We start from the raw sequence: 17,345 nt of genomic DNA, 5'->3' as shown, positions 1-17,345 counted from the left end.
AGCAAGGACCAAACGTTAAAATGAAGACCTACATAATTGCTTTGCTCTAAGGAAACAGTTTTACCTAGAACATTAGATGTTAATTTATTGTATACAATAAATTCAAAGGTATATTGAAGAGGTCATTAGCTAATTAGCACTAAACAAAGTGTAACCACGACAACCAGCATCTATTCAATTAACTGCTGTTTCCAAGGTCGAGAATAAACTTTCAATGTCATCTTCACAATATGTTCTTAAATATTCTAACAACACACTTACTGGTTATTGCTGATTAGCTTCTAAAACCAGGTAGTTGTCATAACTGCTAACTTAGTTTATCCTCACAATACAACAGATTTATTGCACTCGTACTGAATGAACTGTGGACCAGTAGTCTGTGAATGGCTGAACTGTCAAACACAGTTGCTATTAAACTCACAAACTGTGAAGTTTTAATGAATGACAACCACAAACACAAGCATATATATTATAGCTACCGAGAGCCAATCAGAACTCCGTTGAGTAACAAGATCCCCAGTTGAATGCTCTGGAGAAGTCACCTGGCAACAAGGGCATGAAAGATCTCGTCCACACGCCGGAAAGTGTGTGTTATGTCAAATTATACACCAGAGCTGACTTCATGCTGCGCTCCATCCAAGTGAAAGGAGGATCTGTTGGCAATAAAAAGGGTAACGTGAACTATGATACATTCTGGTGCTGTTTTGTTCTAATGTTTGAGAATGAGTACGCTTTGTTTCCTTCCTCCTGCGGTCCAAAAACATGAAATGTGTTAAGGTATGTGAATGAAAAACTCAGCATTGTGACTCAACTGTGTTAAGCTCCCATTTATTAAAATATATATCACAATCTTTTGGTGGTGATGTGAGGCCTGACTAGACTGCTTATCTGGATGGGAGGAGGTTAATGTTGTTTTGAGAGGGTGGAGCCATTTAACAGGGCGACATTTGAGCTCTCAAAGGATTTAGTGCCACTGCAGGATCTGACGACTGAATCAAAGGCTTAGTGTGGACTTTAAATATTTGGTATGACAGGTAAAACAATTATTTCTTTTGAGAGTTTCCTGGTGGTTTCCAGGGGCCTCAGTAGAGGAAGACAATGCATGTCACATGTTAGCAAGATAAAGTATGTCAGAAAACTACATTGTCAGGATCTGCAGGTTTTCTAGATTAAGTCCAGAACTGACCAGATGTTACACTCTTGCCCTTGTCCCTTCAGACTTCCTCCACATGGGTGCTTATAACTGGACCCTTTCTATCTCCCTTCTTCAGAGATGCTGCCTCGCCTAGAGAATAAGGTTCATCCGCAGAAGACAGTTGAGCGGCTGCGGGTGAACAAACTGGTTCTGAACCGAGTGGTTAATTCTTTTAAAAAGGTGACTCTTTTAACTACAAGTAAAAGGCCTGAATTTAGAATTTAATTTATATATATATATTATGTACTGTGTTATACTTCTTATAGATAACATAACCCCTGTCAGTGCTATGTTATCATATTATTAGATCATAATTAGTGATGGATTAATATGTAGCCGAAGCAGAAGTAACTATTGCAGTTTTAAGTGTACAATATATCCTGTGAGGAATAAGGTACCATTAAATGGAAAGCACCTCAAAGTCCACTTAATTACAGTACTGAGTGTACTGCGCTACTTTCCACAACTGGATACTTGTCAGTTTCTGGAAAAACTGAACTATACGCTTACCAGTACAACAAATAGTTGTATTTATGTAATGTGTTAAATCATGTACAAAACACATGTTTCCCTGAATCAGGTGGCTAATTAATCCACTCTGATTAATGCAGTTCCATCTGCATCCATCGATCCAGAACCGGCCCATAGGTGGAAGGTTTTGTCTGGTTTCAGCTTCCTGCTCGGCTTTAGCTCGGCTCTGACATCACTGATGCAGTGCAGAGTAAGCCAGCCCCCACGGCACTGACTGCGGAGGCTCCTCTCTCCTCTTGTGTCGAGAGCTCTTAGCCTGAACCAGATCTGTGCACTGTAGCCCTCCCACCCCACCCTCCCATGTTGCATTGAGGATGGGGGAAGACATGGTCAAGGCACGGCGGTTTCACACTCTGGCAATCAGCGCAGTCCGACCCTCTAAGCATCTTTCTCGCTCCCCTTCTTTCCAGCGATGCGCCTTCACGTCCTGGACCAAGGACAACATCCACAAGAGGGAATGCTGCTTCTTTGAGAAAGGAGTCAGGTAGGATACGTCGCTCCGTGCTGTGTTGGTGATGAACGTCCCCGAACTGACTTTGTAGATGGCTGCTGCTGCTCAATAATACAGAGATACTGTCCTTTGCCCTCTGCTGTGTTTATGTGCCGAGAGGCATCGCCCACAATCTTCGGGAGGGCAGTTGTCTCAATGTTAAGTTCATTAAATATTAAATCAGTTTGTCACCGGTCATTGTCGCTTTCTTCAAACTGTCTGTCTGCGTGAACATATATTTACTGTATAAGTTTCTCCACTAGCGAGGACGTCTGTAAGTGTGGCTACTCCAAGGCGGATCATGTGGATGAAGCCATCAAGCCAGAGGATTTCACGGGCGAGTCTTGGGACAAACACAGACATGCCCACGAAGTGCCCACGGATGCTTTTGGAGACATCAGCTTTGGTGGTTTGGGACAGAAGACTGGCCAGGTGAAACCCTCCTTCTCTTCTACTTTAATGGCATTACACGTGAAGGCATGCCTGTGTGTTTTCACCCTCGCCTTTGCATGCGTTTGTCATTCTCAGTATGCACGAGTGTCCACAGACACAAGCCCAGAAACCTTGTACCAGTTATTGACCGAGCAGTGGAAACTTCCCCCTCCCAACCTGCTGATCTCAGTGACCGGGGGAGCGAAGAACTTCTACCTGAAGGCTGGGCTCAAGAGCATGTTCCACAGAGGTCTTATCAAAGTGGCCCAGACCACAGGTGATAAAGCATGTGTTTTACGTGTACATGTGTATTTATAGAGAGCGGGTGTCTGCACGTATACGCCTCAACGGTCCAATCCTTCTGCCCGACCTCGTGCCATTTAAAGTTCATCTTTTACCGCTCACTAATCTTACTGACCCATCCCATTTCATACTGCTAAAACTCTAACTGGATTAAGTATATGGTATATAGTAGATGTACCATATACTTAAGTATACAGTGTCAAAATATCGCCCAATCCAATAAGTGACCGATCTCACTCGTGCTCTTGTGACTAAATGGGAGCAAATCCATGTTTCTACCGTAGCTGCCAAAATATTGTGTAAAGTTAGGGCTTTATAGCTGCATATTGAAGGAATAGTTTGCTGTTTTGGGAAACACGCTTATTCGCTTCCCTGCTGAGAATTGGATGAGATGATTGATACAACCCTCATATTTGTTTAGATGCGGCTTCAGCCAGTTAGCTTAGCTTAGCATAAAGACTGGCTCTCTCAGAAGATAATACAAGATTCCTTGCAAAGACAAGTGGAGGTTTTAAGAGGGGTTATGTGTGTTCACTATACATGTGAACAGTAATCAACCAGCAGATTTGAAAACATGTCAACCTATTCCTTTAATGCCCATCGTTTCATTTATCAGTTCTGGGTGTATATCCACATATTTTACCCATGTAATATTTGCACATACTGTACATATACTTTATCGACATGTAGACGTATGTGAAGATGGGACCTTTATTTGTACTCAGGAGCGTGGATCATCACTGGTGGTACGCACACAGGTGTGATGAAGCATGTGGGGCAGGCCGTGAGGGACCACGCCCTGAGCAACTCCACGCAGGGCCAGATTGTGGCTATTGGAGTTGCAACGTGGGGAATAATTCACAACAGGGACGCGTTGGTGCATTCAGAGGTATGATGAACACATTCACTCATGTAACTCTTTCTTTTAGTGAGATTCATCACTACATAGCAGAAGTCTTCTTTTTCCTTCCTCTCTCTCTCTTCCTCCTCTTGTCTGCAGGGATGCTTCCCAGCCCATTATGAGATGGACACCAAGGGCCAGGGCCGACTCTCTTGCCTCGATAACAACCACACCCACTTCCTGTTGGTGGACGATGGGACCCACGGACACTATGGAGTGGAGATCGAACTGCGTAGCCGTCTGGAGAAATGCATCTCCGGAAAGCGTCTTGGAAACAAAGGTTAAATAAATAAATAGCTGATGCAATGTCACAGGTAATGTCTCAAATGTGATTATTTAATATTGATTTTGAACTCGTCTTATTTCCAGAGGGTGGCATAACGACCCCTGTGGTGTGTGTGGTTTTGGATGGAGGACCAGGCACTCTACATGTGAGTCATCAGTTTTCTGTCCCTCGCTGTCTCTGTCTTTGCCTGACTTGTCTTGTGTGTCTCCTCGCAGACCATTTACAATGCCATGCTGAATGGCACACCGTGCGTGGTCATGGAGGGCTCTGGGAGAATAGCAGACGTGATTGCCCAGGTGGCCGGACTGCCATTGACCCGGGTCACCATCGCCCTCATCCACCAGTTAATGAAAAAGTTCTTTGGCAAAGAGTATGACAGCTTCCCCCACCTCAAGATCATAGAATGGACCAAGAAGGTATGTGAACATACTGACGACCTCAACAATTACAGACCGACTTCCAAGCTACTGTTTCTTTCTTACTCCACCTGTCACAAGGCTCAGTTTTAGGGCCTCGGCTGTGCCCTGCTTTCTCTCACCTCGATTAAGGATCTTAACAAAAGAGATGTTATCACATCGCCACCGTCTTAGCCTCCCTTCTCAGGGTACCGGTTGATTTCTGGATTGATTTCACAAATGTACTGATTACTTACATAGCTTAAATTCTAGCCCCATAATACATGCGATGACTCTTGATGCCTTATGAAACTGGCACGGGTCTCCTGGCTGGCCCAACTCCAGGTTTGATGTGAAACCCGACTCGTTTTGTCTCCCATCTGTGCCAGATTCAGGACATCATCAGGATGTCTCACTGGTTGACAATATTCAGAATAAGCGAGGACAATCACGGAGATGTGGATGTGGCTATACTTCAAGCACTACTCAAAGGTAGGGATCTGTTGTTCATGCAGATGCTCAGTACCAGACCAGACTGACTACAGGCTGGACTGGTATAACGACCACAGCAATAAGTATAACGATGAAAAGGCTTGGTGCCAGACCAGCTCTTAGCAAGTATAATGTTGCTTCTCAGAAGACTAATCGAATGGACTGTGGTATCAAATGGTATCTTACAGATAAGATTTTCTATACGAGGAGACACTGATTGCCACACTTAATCTATTCATAAACAATAAAAAATAGATTCCTCCTAATACTGGTCCTTAGGACATTGATGAAACCCATTTAGAGCACACTTAATGCATATTTTTTAGAAATGTATACTGAGCCAAAGTTCACTAAAAGTGACTCTGCATTCACTTGGAGATTTGATTGTGATGACTCATTATTCGAGTTAAACTGCTTTGCCTGTAGTTTCCATCTTTGAGCTCTATTATCGATGGAGGAATTGAAATGTATTTACTGTCAGTCACTCATTTCCGGCTGACTCAGCAAAGACATCTCCTGTCTTTTTTGGTTTGTGGCCAAGTTTGTCAAAGAGTAAGTTCATTTGTTGATTGAGATTAAAATGTATCACCAGCAAGGCAATCATCAAGCAAAGACTGCAAACTCATTCCAGTTTTTCAAACGTGATGATTTGCCACATTACTTCATTGATATGCCCACATAGCTGTACTTGAATAATAGAAATTGAAAACAGAATTCATTGTCACGTAAATCTTATCACTGTAAATTGTCCACTCAGCTTCGAGGACCAGCGAGACACTGGGAATCGAGAGCTGGAAGAGGCAGCTGGAGCTGGCTATAACCTGGAACCGGGTGGACATAGCTGAGACGGAGATCTTCACTGAGGAGAGCCAGTGGAATGTGGGTTTGCCTGTTATACAACATACCGGAACACCAACACCAGCAGCAGTCTTTGTAAGACCGTCAGGTTTGACTAATAAAGGCCTGAACTTGACCCTGTATTGCAACCAATCTTATCTTTATTAAGATCAGAAAGTGTAATGGACGGACTGGGAAAACATGGGAAGTGATCCTATGGTAATACTCTTTTTACAAAGCTTTGGGCAAAAAGTTGGAGATTTCAAAGCCAATTTATTGTATCATAAACCTATTATTGTATTATAAAATCCTTTGAATAGTATCATACAATACTGTCTTTTACTTCACACTGCCATTACAGACCATTTACATTATTGTCTAATGTTAAACAATCCTTCCTGCATGACCTCAACATCCAACTTTTTCTACATAAAATTAGAGAAGTATGTCTCTCCAAAATAAATCAAAACTGTTGTGTTTTCCTGGCATGTTCCCATCCAGTCCTGTGACCTCCACTCGGCCATGTTCTCCGCCCTGGTTGGCAACAAGCCTCAGTTTGTTAGTCTGCTGCTGGAGAACGGTGTGAGTCTCCGGGATTTCCTGCAGGACGAGGAAACTCTGCGTGAGCTCTACAAACAGCTGCCCGGCGGCATCTTCCTCCGCAAGCTGGCCAAGCGGGTCCACAGCTCTTGCCGCAGCAGGAGGAAGGCGTTACGCATCAGGCGTCGAGCTCACCTGGACCAAGGGGAAATGATCTCGATGACTCACGTGTCTGATGAGGTGCGCCACCTGCTGGGCAGTTTCACCCATGCCCTCTACCCTCCCCCCAACGTGACATACCACTTCGACCTGTCGACGTCTATATCAGTGAGTTTGTTTACAAAGCTTGTAATCCATTTTAGGGTTTTGTGGGGTTGTGTTTATTCCACTGGGAGGATTTTCATGCTATAATTTATTTGTACTTTTTATTAATGTTATAATTCAGTACTGTGGACAGGATGTTTAGATCTTCATATTGGGAAATTGAATTTAGAGGAGGTATAATTGAACAATTAACTAAAAATAATGCAGTATGAAAAATCCAAATTGATATCTGTACATGCCTTAGGAGGATTTGGACTTATAGATATATGTCTCCATCCATAAACTATATATTTAATGCAACATATTACTGCCCTTTTAATCTAGCTGTCTAAAAGTCTGACGGGTTCCCAAGAGCCACTCGGGGAGGACAATGCTGATGCCCAGAGGGACCCAGGCAGAGACCTTTTCCTTTGGGCTGTCGTCCAGAACAATAAGGAGCTGGCTGAAATTGCCTGGGAGCTGGTGATCAAAACACTCCCTCTTACACAAGTTTGAACATAGTTATGTGTGTGTGTATGTATGGTATTGCATCTCTCTGTATCTGCATCTGCATGTGCACAGTGTAGAGACTGTATGTCCGCCGCTCTGGCCGCCAGTAAGATTCTGAAGACAATGGCGGAGGAAGGAAGCGATGCAGACGAGGCCGAGGACATGCAAGAGCTCGCCAATCACTACGAGAAACATGCCATTGGTATAATGCTACGGACTCCACTGATGTGAAACACAAGTGATGCTACACATTTAGCACGTGCCCTCATTGTGTGTGTGTTTCACAGGTGTGTTCAGCGACTGCCACAACTGCGATGAAGAGCGGGCTCGGAAGTTGTTGGTTCGCGTGTCTCCGTTTTGGGGAAGGACGACGTGCCTGAGGCTGGCCCTGGAGGCCGATGATAAAAGCTTTGTCGCGCAGTCAGGTGTTCAGGTTGAGCATACTTTCAGATTTGTTTAACAGATTAATTAGGAGACTTATACTGTATGTTTTGCCATCTATTTGCACCGTAACCCGGAACATTCACTGTTGAATTCCAAACGTTCTGGTGCAGTAAAACAGTGATCAGTGAATTTGACCCAACTGTCAGTATGAAACCCAAATATGAGTCGTTGCATTGCTGCAGGTTCAGTCTGATAAAATGTCTGTCTTGAAGGCTCTTCTGACACAGATCTGGTGTGGTGAGCTTTCAGTGGACAACCCAGTGTGGAGAGTGCTGGTCTGCATGGTCTTCTTCCCACTCATCTACACTGGCTTTCTGGTTTTCAGGTGAGTCCTAGCGGTTACATGAAACTGTGAGAGCAGCCATCTTGATTGTTCTACATGGCTACACTTTACATCTAAAGCCACATAATGTTGCCGTATTAACTTGAGATAATAATGCCGCCATTGACACTCAATGCAATTGACAGTGGCTTTATAATATTTATAATATATGCCTCTCTATAATCACTAGAATACAAATCATATCAGTGTCATAAAGGAGTTTCTATAGTCCAAGTCCACCTCCTTCATATTCCAAAAACCATTGAAAGAAAAAAAGTTCCTTCTTTGGAAACATGCTGGAATGTTTTACTTCACTTAGTTTTAGGACTAAGTTATATGACAGCATGTCAATGTATACTAATACAAAATTAATACCATTCAGTATAGATGCATGCATTTAATTAAAAAATGCACACACCTATTTGCATGTGTATTTATTTGAGTTGGCAGTAAGACATATTTTAATGTGTTCTTTGCTAACCATAACTGATACAAGTTCTTTACATTTTAATATCTGAAAGTATTAACATATTTGTGCTACTGCTGCATAATGTTTTGTTAATTATAATTCTCCCTAGACGTGACGAAATCATTCATAGAGAAGCTGAGAAGAAGGAGGAGATCAAGACAGTGGAGACCGTAACAGGAAGTACACTTCGAACGAATTCTCGTAGCCTGTAAGTCGGCAGTTGCCTTTTAATATACTAACAGCAAATTAAGCTCTGCACTGGAGAATCAAACTGGATTATTTCCATCTGCTTGACAATTTCCTGACTACAAGAAACTGTTTATACCCATCTTAATATTTTACTTTTTTTGTTATTCTAAAAGTGATTGTGCAGGTCAGTTAGGGGAAAGCAAGTAAAGAGTGTCCTAAATGTCTCTGACCCACAGTGACCTTTCTGTCCACAGTGACCTCTCCGACCTGAAGCGGCTGAAGCCTCTGAGCAGCTGGTACCGGCTGGTCCATCTGTACAGCTCTCCACAGGTCAAGTTTTACTGGAATATCGTGGCTTACTTTGCCTTCCTCTTCCTGTTTGCTGTGGTGCTGATGATTGACTTCCAGGCCACGCCCTCTGCTGGGGAGGTGCTGCTTTACATCTGGCTGCTCTCTCTGGTGTGTGAGGAGGTCAGACAGGTGAGAGAGAGACAGCAGCCTGGGACACGAGGTGTTGCTGCCTCCAGAGTATGCCTTGTTCTAAGAAATATGTATATCATCACTTCACTGACCAATTCAATGTGTCTTTTCTGTCTCAGCTGTTTTATGATCCTGATGGCTTTGGGTTTCATAAGAAAGCCAGGATGTACATCAATGAAGTGTGGAATATTTTAGATGTTCTGTCAATCCTTCTCTTTATTGTTGGCCTCGCATTTAGGTATGTTACCTTCACCCCAGACAATCCCTTTAGGCAATGGAAGTGCTCTCCACCCTCTCGGATATACAAATCACCAAGTTTTTCTATTTCAGGCTGACAACCGAGCTGTTCTACGCAGGTAAAATCCTCCTCTGCGTCGACTTTGTGGTCTTCTGCCTCCGTTTCATGGCCATCTTCACTATCAGTAGAACCCTGGGACCCAAAATCATCATAGTTAGGAGGATGGTGAGAGGCTTGCATACAAATGTGATGAATGCTGACCTGATGTAATGTGCAGAGAAATGCTACGCTCCAAAACACCTTTTATCTAATACAAAGAGAGGCTTCTGCCTCCATCTGGTGTCTGCAGATGATTATATACTAAATAAAAGATGTCTTTGCAGCTGGTCTGTTAAACTGCATTATTGTTTGTGCAGAGATTACATGTGGAGCAACACGGCAACCTTTTAAATACCGAAACTTGTCACTGTTAAATAAATAATCTGTTCTACGTGTGATGCTTTAGGCAGCGTGCAGACTGACAGATCCAACTACCTGAAGTTAAACGTAGCTCAGTAAAAATCCCCCACCTGAAAAGTCTCCTCTGTACATGCATTACATGCCACAGGTCACAGTGCTCAGATGTGTCCACGTTCTTCTGTGACTGATGTGTGTTTGTCCTTCAGATGAGGGATATGTTCTTCTTCATGTTCCTGCTGAGTATCTGGGTGGTGGCGTACGGAGTGGCCAAACAAGGCATCCTCATCCACAATGACAATCGGCTGGACTGGATTGTCCGCGGGGCAATTTATGAGCCGTACCTCATCATATTTGGGAATTTCCCCACAAATATTGATTGTGAGTGTCGTCGAAAGACTGCAGTTTTGTCAAGTGAAAAATTACTAAATAAGTAGTAACACGTAGGAGGCTCAGACCTGGTGGTTTAATTAAAATATTACGATGAAGAAAACAATCTCTTTGCCCTGTGCAGATGCTGTGTTTGACTTAGACTCCTGCAGCATGAATGGCACCGATCCTCTGAAGCCCAAGTGTCCTGTGCTGAATGAAAACCAAACACCAGCCTTCCCCGAGTGGCTCACCATCATCATGCTCTGTGTTTACTTGCTCTTTGCCAACATACTGCTGCTCAACTTGCTCATAGCCATCTTCAAGTGAGTTCCCCTCCACATCTTTGAGTCTCAAGTCAGTCATCATTTGAGCTTTTCCTCTCCCAGTCTCCCCCAGTGTACCCTTGTCATCCTCGTTGTGTTCCCGCACAGCTTTACATTCCAGACAGTTCAGGACAACACAGACAGAATTTGGAAGTTTCAAAGATACGAGCTGATCAAGGAGTACCACAGCCGCCCTGCTGCCCCGCCTCCTTTCATCATCTTCAGCCATTTTTACCTCTTCATCAGGAACATGGTGCTGTGCAGGCCCCCCATCATAAGCAAGGAGTTTAGTAAGCATTGACTTATTTATATACGCCTATTCTGAAAGTAGACTTGCTTTATGTGTCATACAATAAAGCTCTTACAGATTTTTAGACTACTATGATGCATTTATAAGCCATATTTATGTACCTGTGGTCCTATTTAATAGTTTAAAACAAGCATTAGTTGTGTCTTTATTCAGAGCATGAAGGTTCATTATTGAGTAGTTTGAACAAAGAAATCTCAAGCACAACATTCCCTTTATGGAGCTGTTCCTGAGCTTTCAGGCACATCTCATGGCCTTCATCAGCAGGTGAAGTTTACTCTGCCATCCAGGACATTGTGTTGGCACCAGAGTATTTGTTTATTGTATATGTCCTTTAGCTACACCTAGTGGTGATTGGGAAAATCGGCTTCATCCGTAAGTAATCTACTATTTACTTAACATGTTTAGCTTAATATTTCTTTGGTTTGAATACAGCATTGTTGATGATGGTTAGTTTACTGTCAACTACATATGGATTTATTATTGTTTAGTACCCCTGACCGTTCTCCAGCCATCCAATGCACGTGGTGCTGTTTTTCAGAGAGCGAGCTACCTCAGATGGAGGAAGAGGAGCTGTTGTCCTGGGAGGCCTTGATGAAGGACAGATACCTGCTGTCCATAAAGCAGGAGCAGAGCCAGAGCATGGAGCGACGCATCCTGGACACGGCCCAAAAGTAAAGATCCCACAGAAATGGCGTCCAGTGTATCTGCATGACAATCCTCCAGAGCCCGTCTATGTGAGACCCCCCCATCACGCTTTAAATATCTCCATTGTATATCACATATGTGGCATTTTTTTTGGTCATCTGAATCCCATTAATCATCTTGTGACTCCTCAGATTTATCTTGCGACGCCCTTCGAAGGCCTGACGTTGGACGTAAACTTTAAAGCTGGTCTAATCAATGTTTTTGTATGAATAACGGGTCAAATATCTTTGTGTAATGTGTGAAGGTGTAGGAGCGACTACCCAGTTCTGCAGATCCCCTCAGCAGAGTTTAAGTGTCTTTCAGCTCATTGTTTTGGTTACACTGTTTTGGTTCTGGAGTCGTCAGCTGAAATCAGTTGCAAAAGAATAGTTCAACGTTTTGGGAAATGTGCTTATTTGCTCTCATGCCTTAGGTGAAAAGATCAATGCCACTGTAATGTTGAATATGGAGTGAGAGCCAAGAAACTACCAGATTAGTTTGTCTAAAAGGCCAAGAATGTGTTATTTTTGGGCAGAGCGGATAGTGGATAGTGTAGCTCAATCTTTAACACACATGAGAGTGGTATCAATTTTGTCATCTAACTCTCAGCAATATTTGACAAACTATTGCTTTAATACAGCAACATCGTGTATGTTTTAGGTTAAATGCTGAAATTCTACTTTGCCGAAACATAAAGAGTATACAAGTTTAAACAGGGAGAGGGATATTCCAATGAATACCAGCCACCCACACTGTGCTGGTTTGTTTCCATAGGGTGACCACCATAAATGATCGACTGGAGAGAGAAGAGGAGACGAGCTCTCCTGCCGTGGATCAGAGACTGGCTCGACTAGAGGAGCAGGTTGGGACCTGATATTTGGTTATCGCTGATGTTGCGCCCGTCTTTAACATGTCACACACTCTTCTGTGGGAGCAGGTCACGATGCACAAAAAGAGATGACACACTTCTTAACATGTTCAATTTTTTCTCTCCAGAAGTCCCCTGGTGAAAAAAAAAACCGGTCATCAAAAGTATTCAACCCACTTCTATTTTGTCTCACCAGGTCATCCAGTCAGCCAAAGCCCTGCAGTGGATCATGGACAGTCTGAAATGTCAGGGTTATGCAGCAAAAGAAGCACAACCACAAAGTCAGTAACTAACTTCCACATTCATTATTATTGTTATGATATATAGATCTCCTCACACCGTTATCCTTCCCTGCAGCATTGACCACGCCAGACGAGTCCCCTGACACTTTGACCAATACATCAGAGAAGGAGGACGGGTTCCACGTGAAAGCCCGCCAGCTTTACTACCCGGACAGCAAACTCACGCGCTTTCCTGTGCCTGAGGAGAAGGTGCCATGGGAGGTATTTCACATACACGTCCACCCAGAAACCACCAGCTGCTGGTTCCCCACAACACCACAGCATAATAAGATGGTTTATTGGATCCAGGTTGATTTTGTGTCCTTTTTTTTCTACAGGTCAGCTTCAGCTCATACATGCCAGTTTATTATGCCTCTGAAGACAGTGGGGACCATGTGGATGGGTATGTTTCTACCAAGAGAAGACCGTACATGATGTTTTGATCCTATCAGGCCTTGTGGGTGTATATATGTGCAGTTAATACACATTATTATGGGTGTTTTGGTGAAGATATCAAGAGAGTTTCCTGCTAATCTCTTGTGTTTAATTTATTATTTATCCTTACCAGACCAGAATCAGAAGCATTAAATAATTACAGGTATGATACTAGATAAGATACACAAGGCATCATACAGTACACAAGTAACTTTACAAGCATGCCTTAATGCCTGATGTGTATCTGATCTGTCATTAGAAACCCAGGAGGAAGGACTGGCATCAGGGGCCGAGGTGCACTAATCTGCCTCGGTCCAAATCGAAGTGAAGACCTTGTGCTCACGCGGTCGGTCCCCTCATGTCCTTGCAGTACTTTTTAAAAAGGCGTTCACCACCGTTGGATTACATGGCCTGATCAATGACTTTGACTATTTATTTTTAGCATGCAAGACAGTGAGAGATCCATCCTGGAGCATCTGGTGGTTTGGGATGAGCGCCATGGAACCTTGACTTTACCCGGGGTGAGTCCTGCTGTTGGTTCACTTCAACGGCTTCTTCTTTTTTTGTAATACTTTTGGAGCTGTTCAAATAAATGTACCTTTCTTCTGTGGCTGTGAAACCTTCAGGGACCTCTCCAGTCTGCTGATCACTTGCCAGTGACTCTTAAGAGAAGCATGGGGACGACGCTGTATGAGAAGATAAATGCTAAAGTTTCAGAGGGAACAAAGGTATGTCTGTTCAACACTTTGGTTTGCTTTTAGAGAGGCTTGAATGTTCTAGAGGGGATATTTGGTTTACAGACAGACGGACATGGAATTAAGTGCAGAGGTGAATAAAAAGCAGCAAGATGTCTCTAGGGGCGGCCATGTGCTATTTGCAGCTGCCATGAGAGATTATGTCATCCACAAAGCCAAAACCTTTTAGGAAAGTAAGTAAAACCACAACAAAATGCATTCAATATCATATTTACAGAAGATGTTAAGAATTGTTAAAGAATATGAACAAATCGAGTCAAGGAGGTGTCTAGAAAATTAATTTTAATGATGAGGTCTTGAGATGAGTTTCAATCACTCAACATAGTTTGCTCGTCTGACCTTCAGAGGGAGAAATTAATTGGAAGTCATGGCAGTAAAAGGCCATGGACATGGAAAAACCAACAAATCCGGCAACTTTAGAGGAGTAACTTTGATATACAGTATAAGAAATGTGTCATTTAGAATTGGTCAAATCTAATTACCCCCACAAAAACAATGTATTCAAAGATGTAATAAAAATAGAATCAAATAATCGGTGACAATAATCAAATTGGAAAGTGTTGCGGGTGAGAGGGAGGCCTGGGTCGGCCTGCTGAACCTGCTGCCACCGCGACCCGACCCCGGATAAGCGGGTGATAATGGATGGATGGATGGATGGAATAATCAAATTGCACATTTTGTTCAAATGTAAACCTGCTATCACCCAATTCTGCTAGGCAACAAACTCAGTTACCAGTTTAGTAGGTCCACCTCGCTAAAGCCAATGCAGTCTTAACACAGCAGCCCTGCCATCAATCCTTCCAAATCCAATTAAACTGAGAGGTGCTGATTCAATTGTGATCATTTGGTGACTCAGTTTGTGTTGCTGTTGAACTGTTTAGCCTGATTCCGACAGGTGTTCCTGTTATGTAGCCTTAACGTGTTGATGTAAATGGGGTGGACAAAAGCAAGACATTTGATCACACCAGAGTCTTCTACCATTAACATGTTTTGCATTTAATTTAGGCTCTTTTCATCTTAAATTAGTCTGGCTACTGTGAGGCATTGAACCTATTGATTTGATTACTGCCTGAGAATGAAATGAATTAGATGAATGATAATTAATGAACATGCTCTTGAGGAACTTGTTGATTCTGACTTGTTTTAGGTGTTTGAGGGTTATGTGGATGACTGCAGGAACACAGATAACGCCTGGGTGGAAATCACCGTCCTAAACATTCACCTGGACAGAAGGAGCCAGTTGATGGCTGATGTCAGCAGCTTGGTGAGGACATTATTAATATTTCAGGGTTTTACATTTTATTGTGTAAGAGGAAGGATATGACTGATGGATTATTCGTTTACTCTGCGTTTTGGGTGATATTTCTTGTTTTGTGATTATCTCCGTCTAAGGTGGCGAGCAGCCATGGCGCTCTTCAGTGGCAGGAGGTGAGCGGCAAAACCAGACTGAGCGCAAACCAAAGAGACTCTCTGCGGCAGGTTGCGGAGCTGCACAACAGGAAGTTCTGATGTTCAACACTGCTTTAAATATGCCTTTCCACCAACAGGGTTTCTTCTTCCCGTTCATGTGGCCTTTGTCTTAATTCAGTTGCACTGAAAGCACTTGAAACAATGTATTATAAAGCCATAATGTATGCTTTTGCACAAATGTTATAGGACAGCAAACTAAATGTGAAGACAACTCTGCTTTACACTTCCTGCATGTGTAAGGAGTTATTACATACACTCAGAATAAATACCTAAGTTTTGAAGTAGCTGTACTTCAAATGTTCTTATTTTTCATTCCCTACATGTATACATGACAGTACAGTTTTCCATACAAAACATACAAATGCAAATCATCATCTTACTGTGTATAAAATGATGCATTGTTGCAGATCAAAATGCCATCCACTATATTAAGTACTAGCTCAACCATCAATAATAATGCAACAACAACATTTACAGTATGATGTTATAATAATAGATCTCTGAAAGGGACTATAAGTGCACTAATGAGGACTGAAACAGGAGTTTCATTTGTAATGTTTTGTGGTATCTTTCTGTTGCTTATACTTTTATAAGTAACGGAGTGGTCCACTATTAAAATACTTAATCTGCTAAATGTTCCTGTGTATCAAGGTATCTGTGTATATTGCAGTACATAATCAGCACTCCTGGCCTTAATACATATTTAACAAAGCTTCTGAAATTGTCTGGCTTCTTTTGGTGTTTAATATAATGTGTTGTCTCACATTGTTCTTGCAGGGATATTAAACTCAAACTGAACACTTTGGGATTTATTTTCTGCACAATGAATTTATATTCCTTTGTTATCATTTCTAATATCCGACAGTGTTTTTGTCCAACTGCCAAGCGTGCAGCCTTGCAGTAGTTTCGGAGCAGCGCGTGCGGTTTGCTCATTAGCTCAGGAAGACGTGGCCGGACAGTGCGGTATCGGTTTCACGTCCTCTGTATTCCGCTGCAGGTTTTCTTCCTTCAGATAAATCTGATCATTAACTGTGAAATTCCACAGAGCGGTGCCTTTAAAGTGAAAGTTTAGTCCACATGTTGCCTTGTGAACTGATTGCACCTGAATTAAGTACTTTCTTGTAAAGCTTCAACTCTCTTCATACTAACATTAACATGTCTAATCTGTTCCAAGATTCCTGCCTTTATTATTATTTATCCTGTAAATCACCTGCGGCCTGGCGCCATTGAAAAGATACAGATGCTATTTTTAGCCAGTGACAGAGAAGAGACAAACGAAGAGCTCTCACTCTGTTCGTATTCCACGGTACAGCAAACAGCGCCACAAAGCGCAGTTTACCAGAGACACTGCCCTCAAGTGGATCACCTTTTATACCAAAAAGATTTCAGATCGCAATGTATTTATTAAATCTATATGTCTATGGACAGCAAAGATTAAACTAAATTTTCAAATAAACTATTTCATAATGCTCCAGAAATATAATATTTCTTTATACTAATACTACACTTCCAAAATATACACGGTGAACAACGTATGTAATGTATACTGCAATATTCTTTAAATATATTTTAATAGAATTTTTGTTAAAATTACAAAATCAAACAGTGACTCCAATGCAACTTAGTGGTTTACATAAATACAACCTTTATAGCATCCAACACCACTAATATGCCCACTATGATTTGCACAAGGAAAACCCTGCCTTATTAATCGGGTTAAGATGTGATGATAAGGTTTTAAGAGACCTTTCAAACTGCTGCACGGGGTCAGTCATTTCACACATGTTAAGAAACTACAACTCAAGGGAGTTGTAGTTTCACCGTTTGACAGGTGCAATTTCAAAGTATCATGGGAGGTATAGTTAAATGCCAGATACGTAATTAATCTGGTCCTTTAAAAGAAATGCTGAGATACATAATTGTATTATCAAGTAGGTGTATCTAATGGCAGTGGTGGAGGAAGCATTGAGATATTTTACTCAAATAAAAGTACAGCAGGCCTAATACCGCAGTATTGAAATACTACAAGTAAAA

The 17,345-nt window shown here is 42.3% G+C and overlaps 1 protein-coding gene across 1 annotated transcript; it reads left to right on the top strand.

Moving 5' to 3' along the window:
• Positions 1 to 1,273: 1,273 nt before the first annotated feature.
• trpm2 (transient receptor potential cation channel, subfamily M, member 2) lies at positions 1,274 to 15,350 on the top strand. Its single transcript, XM_034561564.1, is given in 33 exon segments — positions 1,274 to 1,375; positions 2,137 to 2,210; positions 2,468 to 2,648; positions 2,745 to 2,925; positions 3,677 to 3,840; positions 3,952 to 4,132; positions 4,222 to 4,283; positions 4,354 to 4,554; positions 4,923 to 5,025; positions 5,783 to 5,904; positions 6,364 to 6,729; positions 7,051 to 7,188; positions 7,288 to 7,417; positions 7,503 to 7,648; positions 7,872 to 7,984; positions 8,560 to 8,662; positions 8,913 to 9,119; positions 9,239 to 9,357; positions 9,450 to 9,582; positions 10,023 to 10,194; positions 10,328 to 10,508; positions 10,617 to 10,798; positions 11,357 to 11,489; positions 12,277 to 12,364; positions 12,567 to 12,651; positions 12,728 to 12,873; positions 12,990 to 13,054; positions 13,220 to 13,249; positions 13,346 to 13,432; positions 13,529 to 13,607; positions 13,713 to 13,814; positions 14,989 to 15,105; positions 15,234 to 15,350. Coding segments are annotated over 33 exon segments (4,410 nt in total).
• Positions 15,351 to 17,345: the final 1,995 nt, after the last annotated feature.

The sequence above is a fragment of the Cyclopterus lumpus genome, chromosome 21 (assembly GCF_009769545.1).
Source record: "Cyclopterus lumpus isolate fCycLum1 chromosome 21, fCycLum1.pri, whole genome shotgun sequence".
NCBI lineage: Eukaryota > Metazoa > Chordata > Actinopteri > Perciformes > Cyclopteridae > Cyclopterus > Cyclopterus lumpus.
This window is presented reverse-complemented; position numbering and strand designations above follow the sequence as displayed.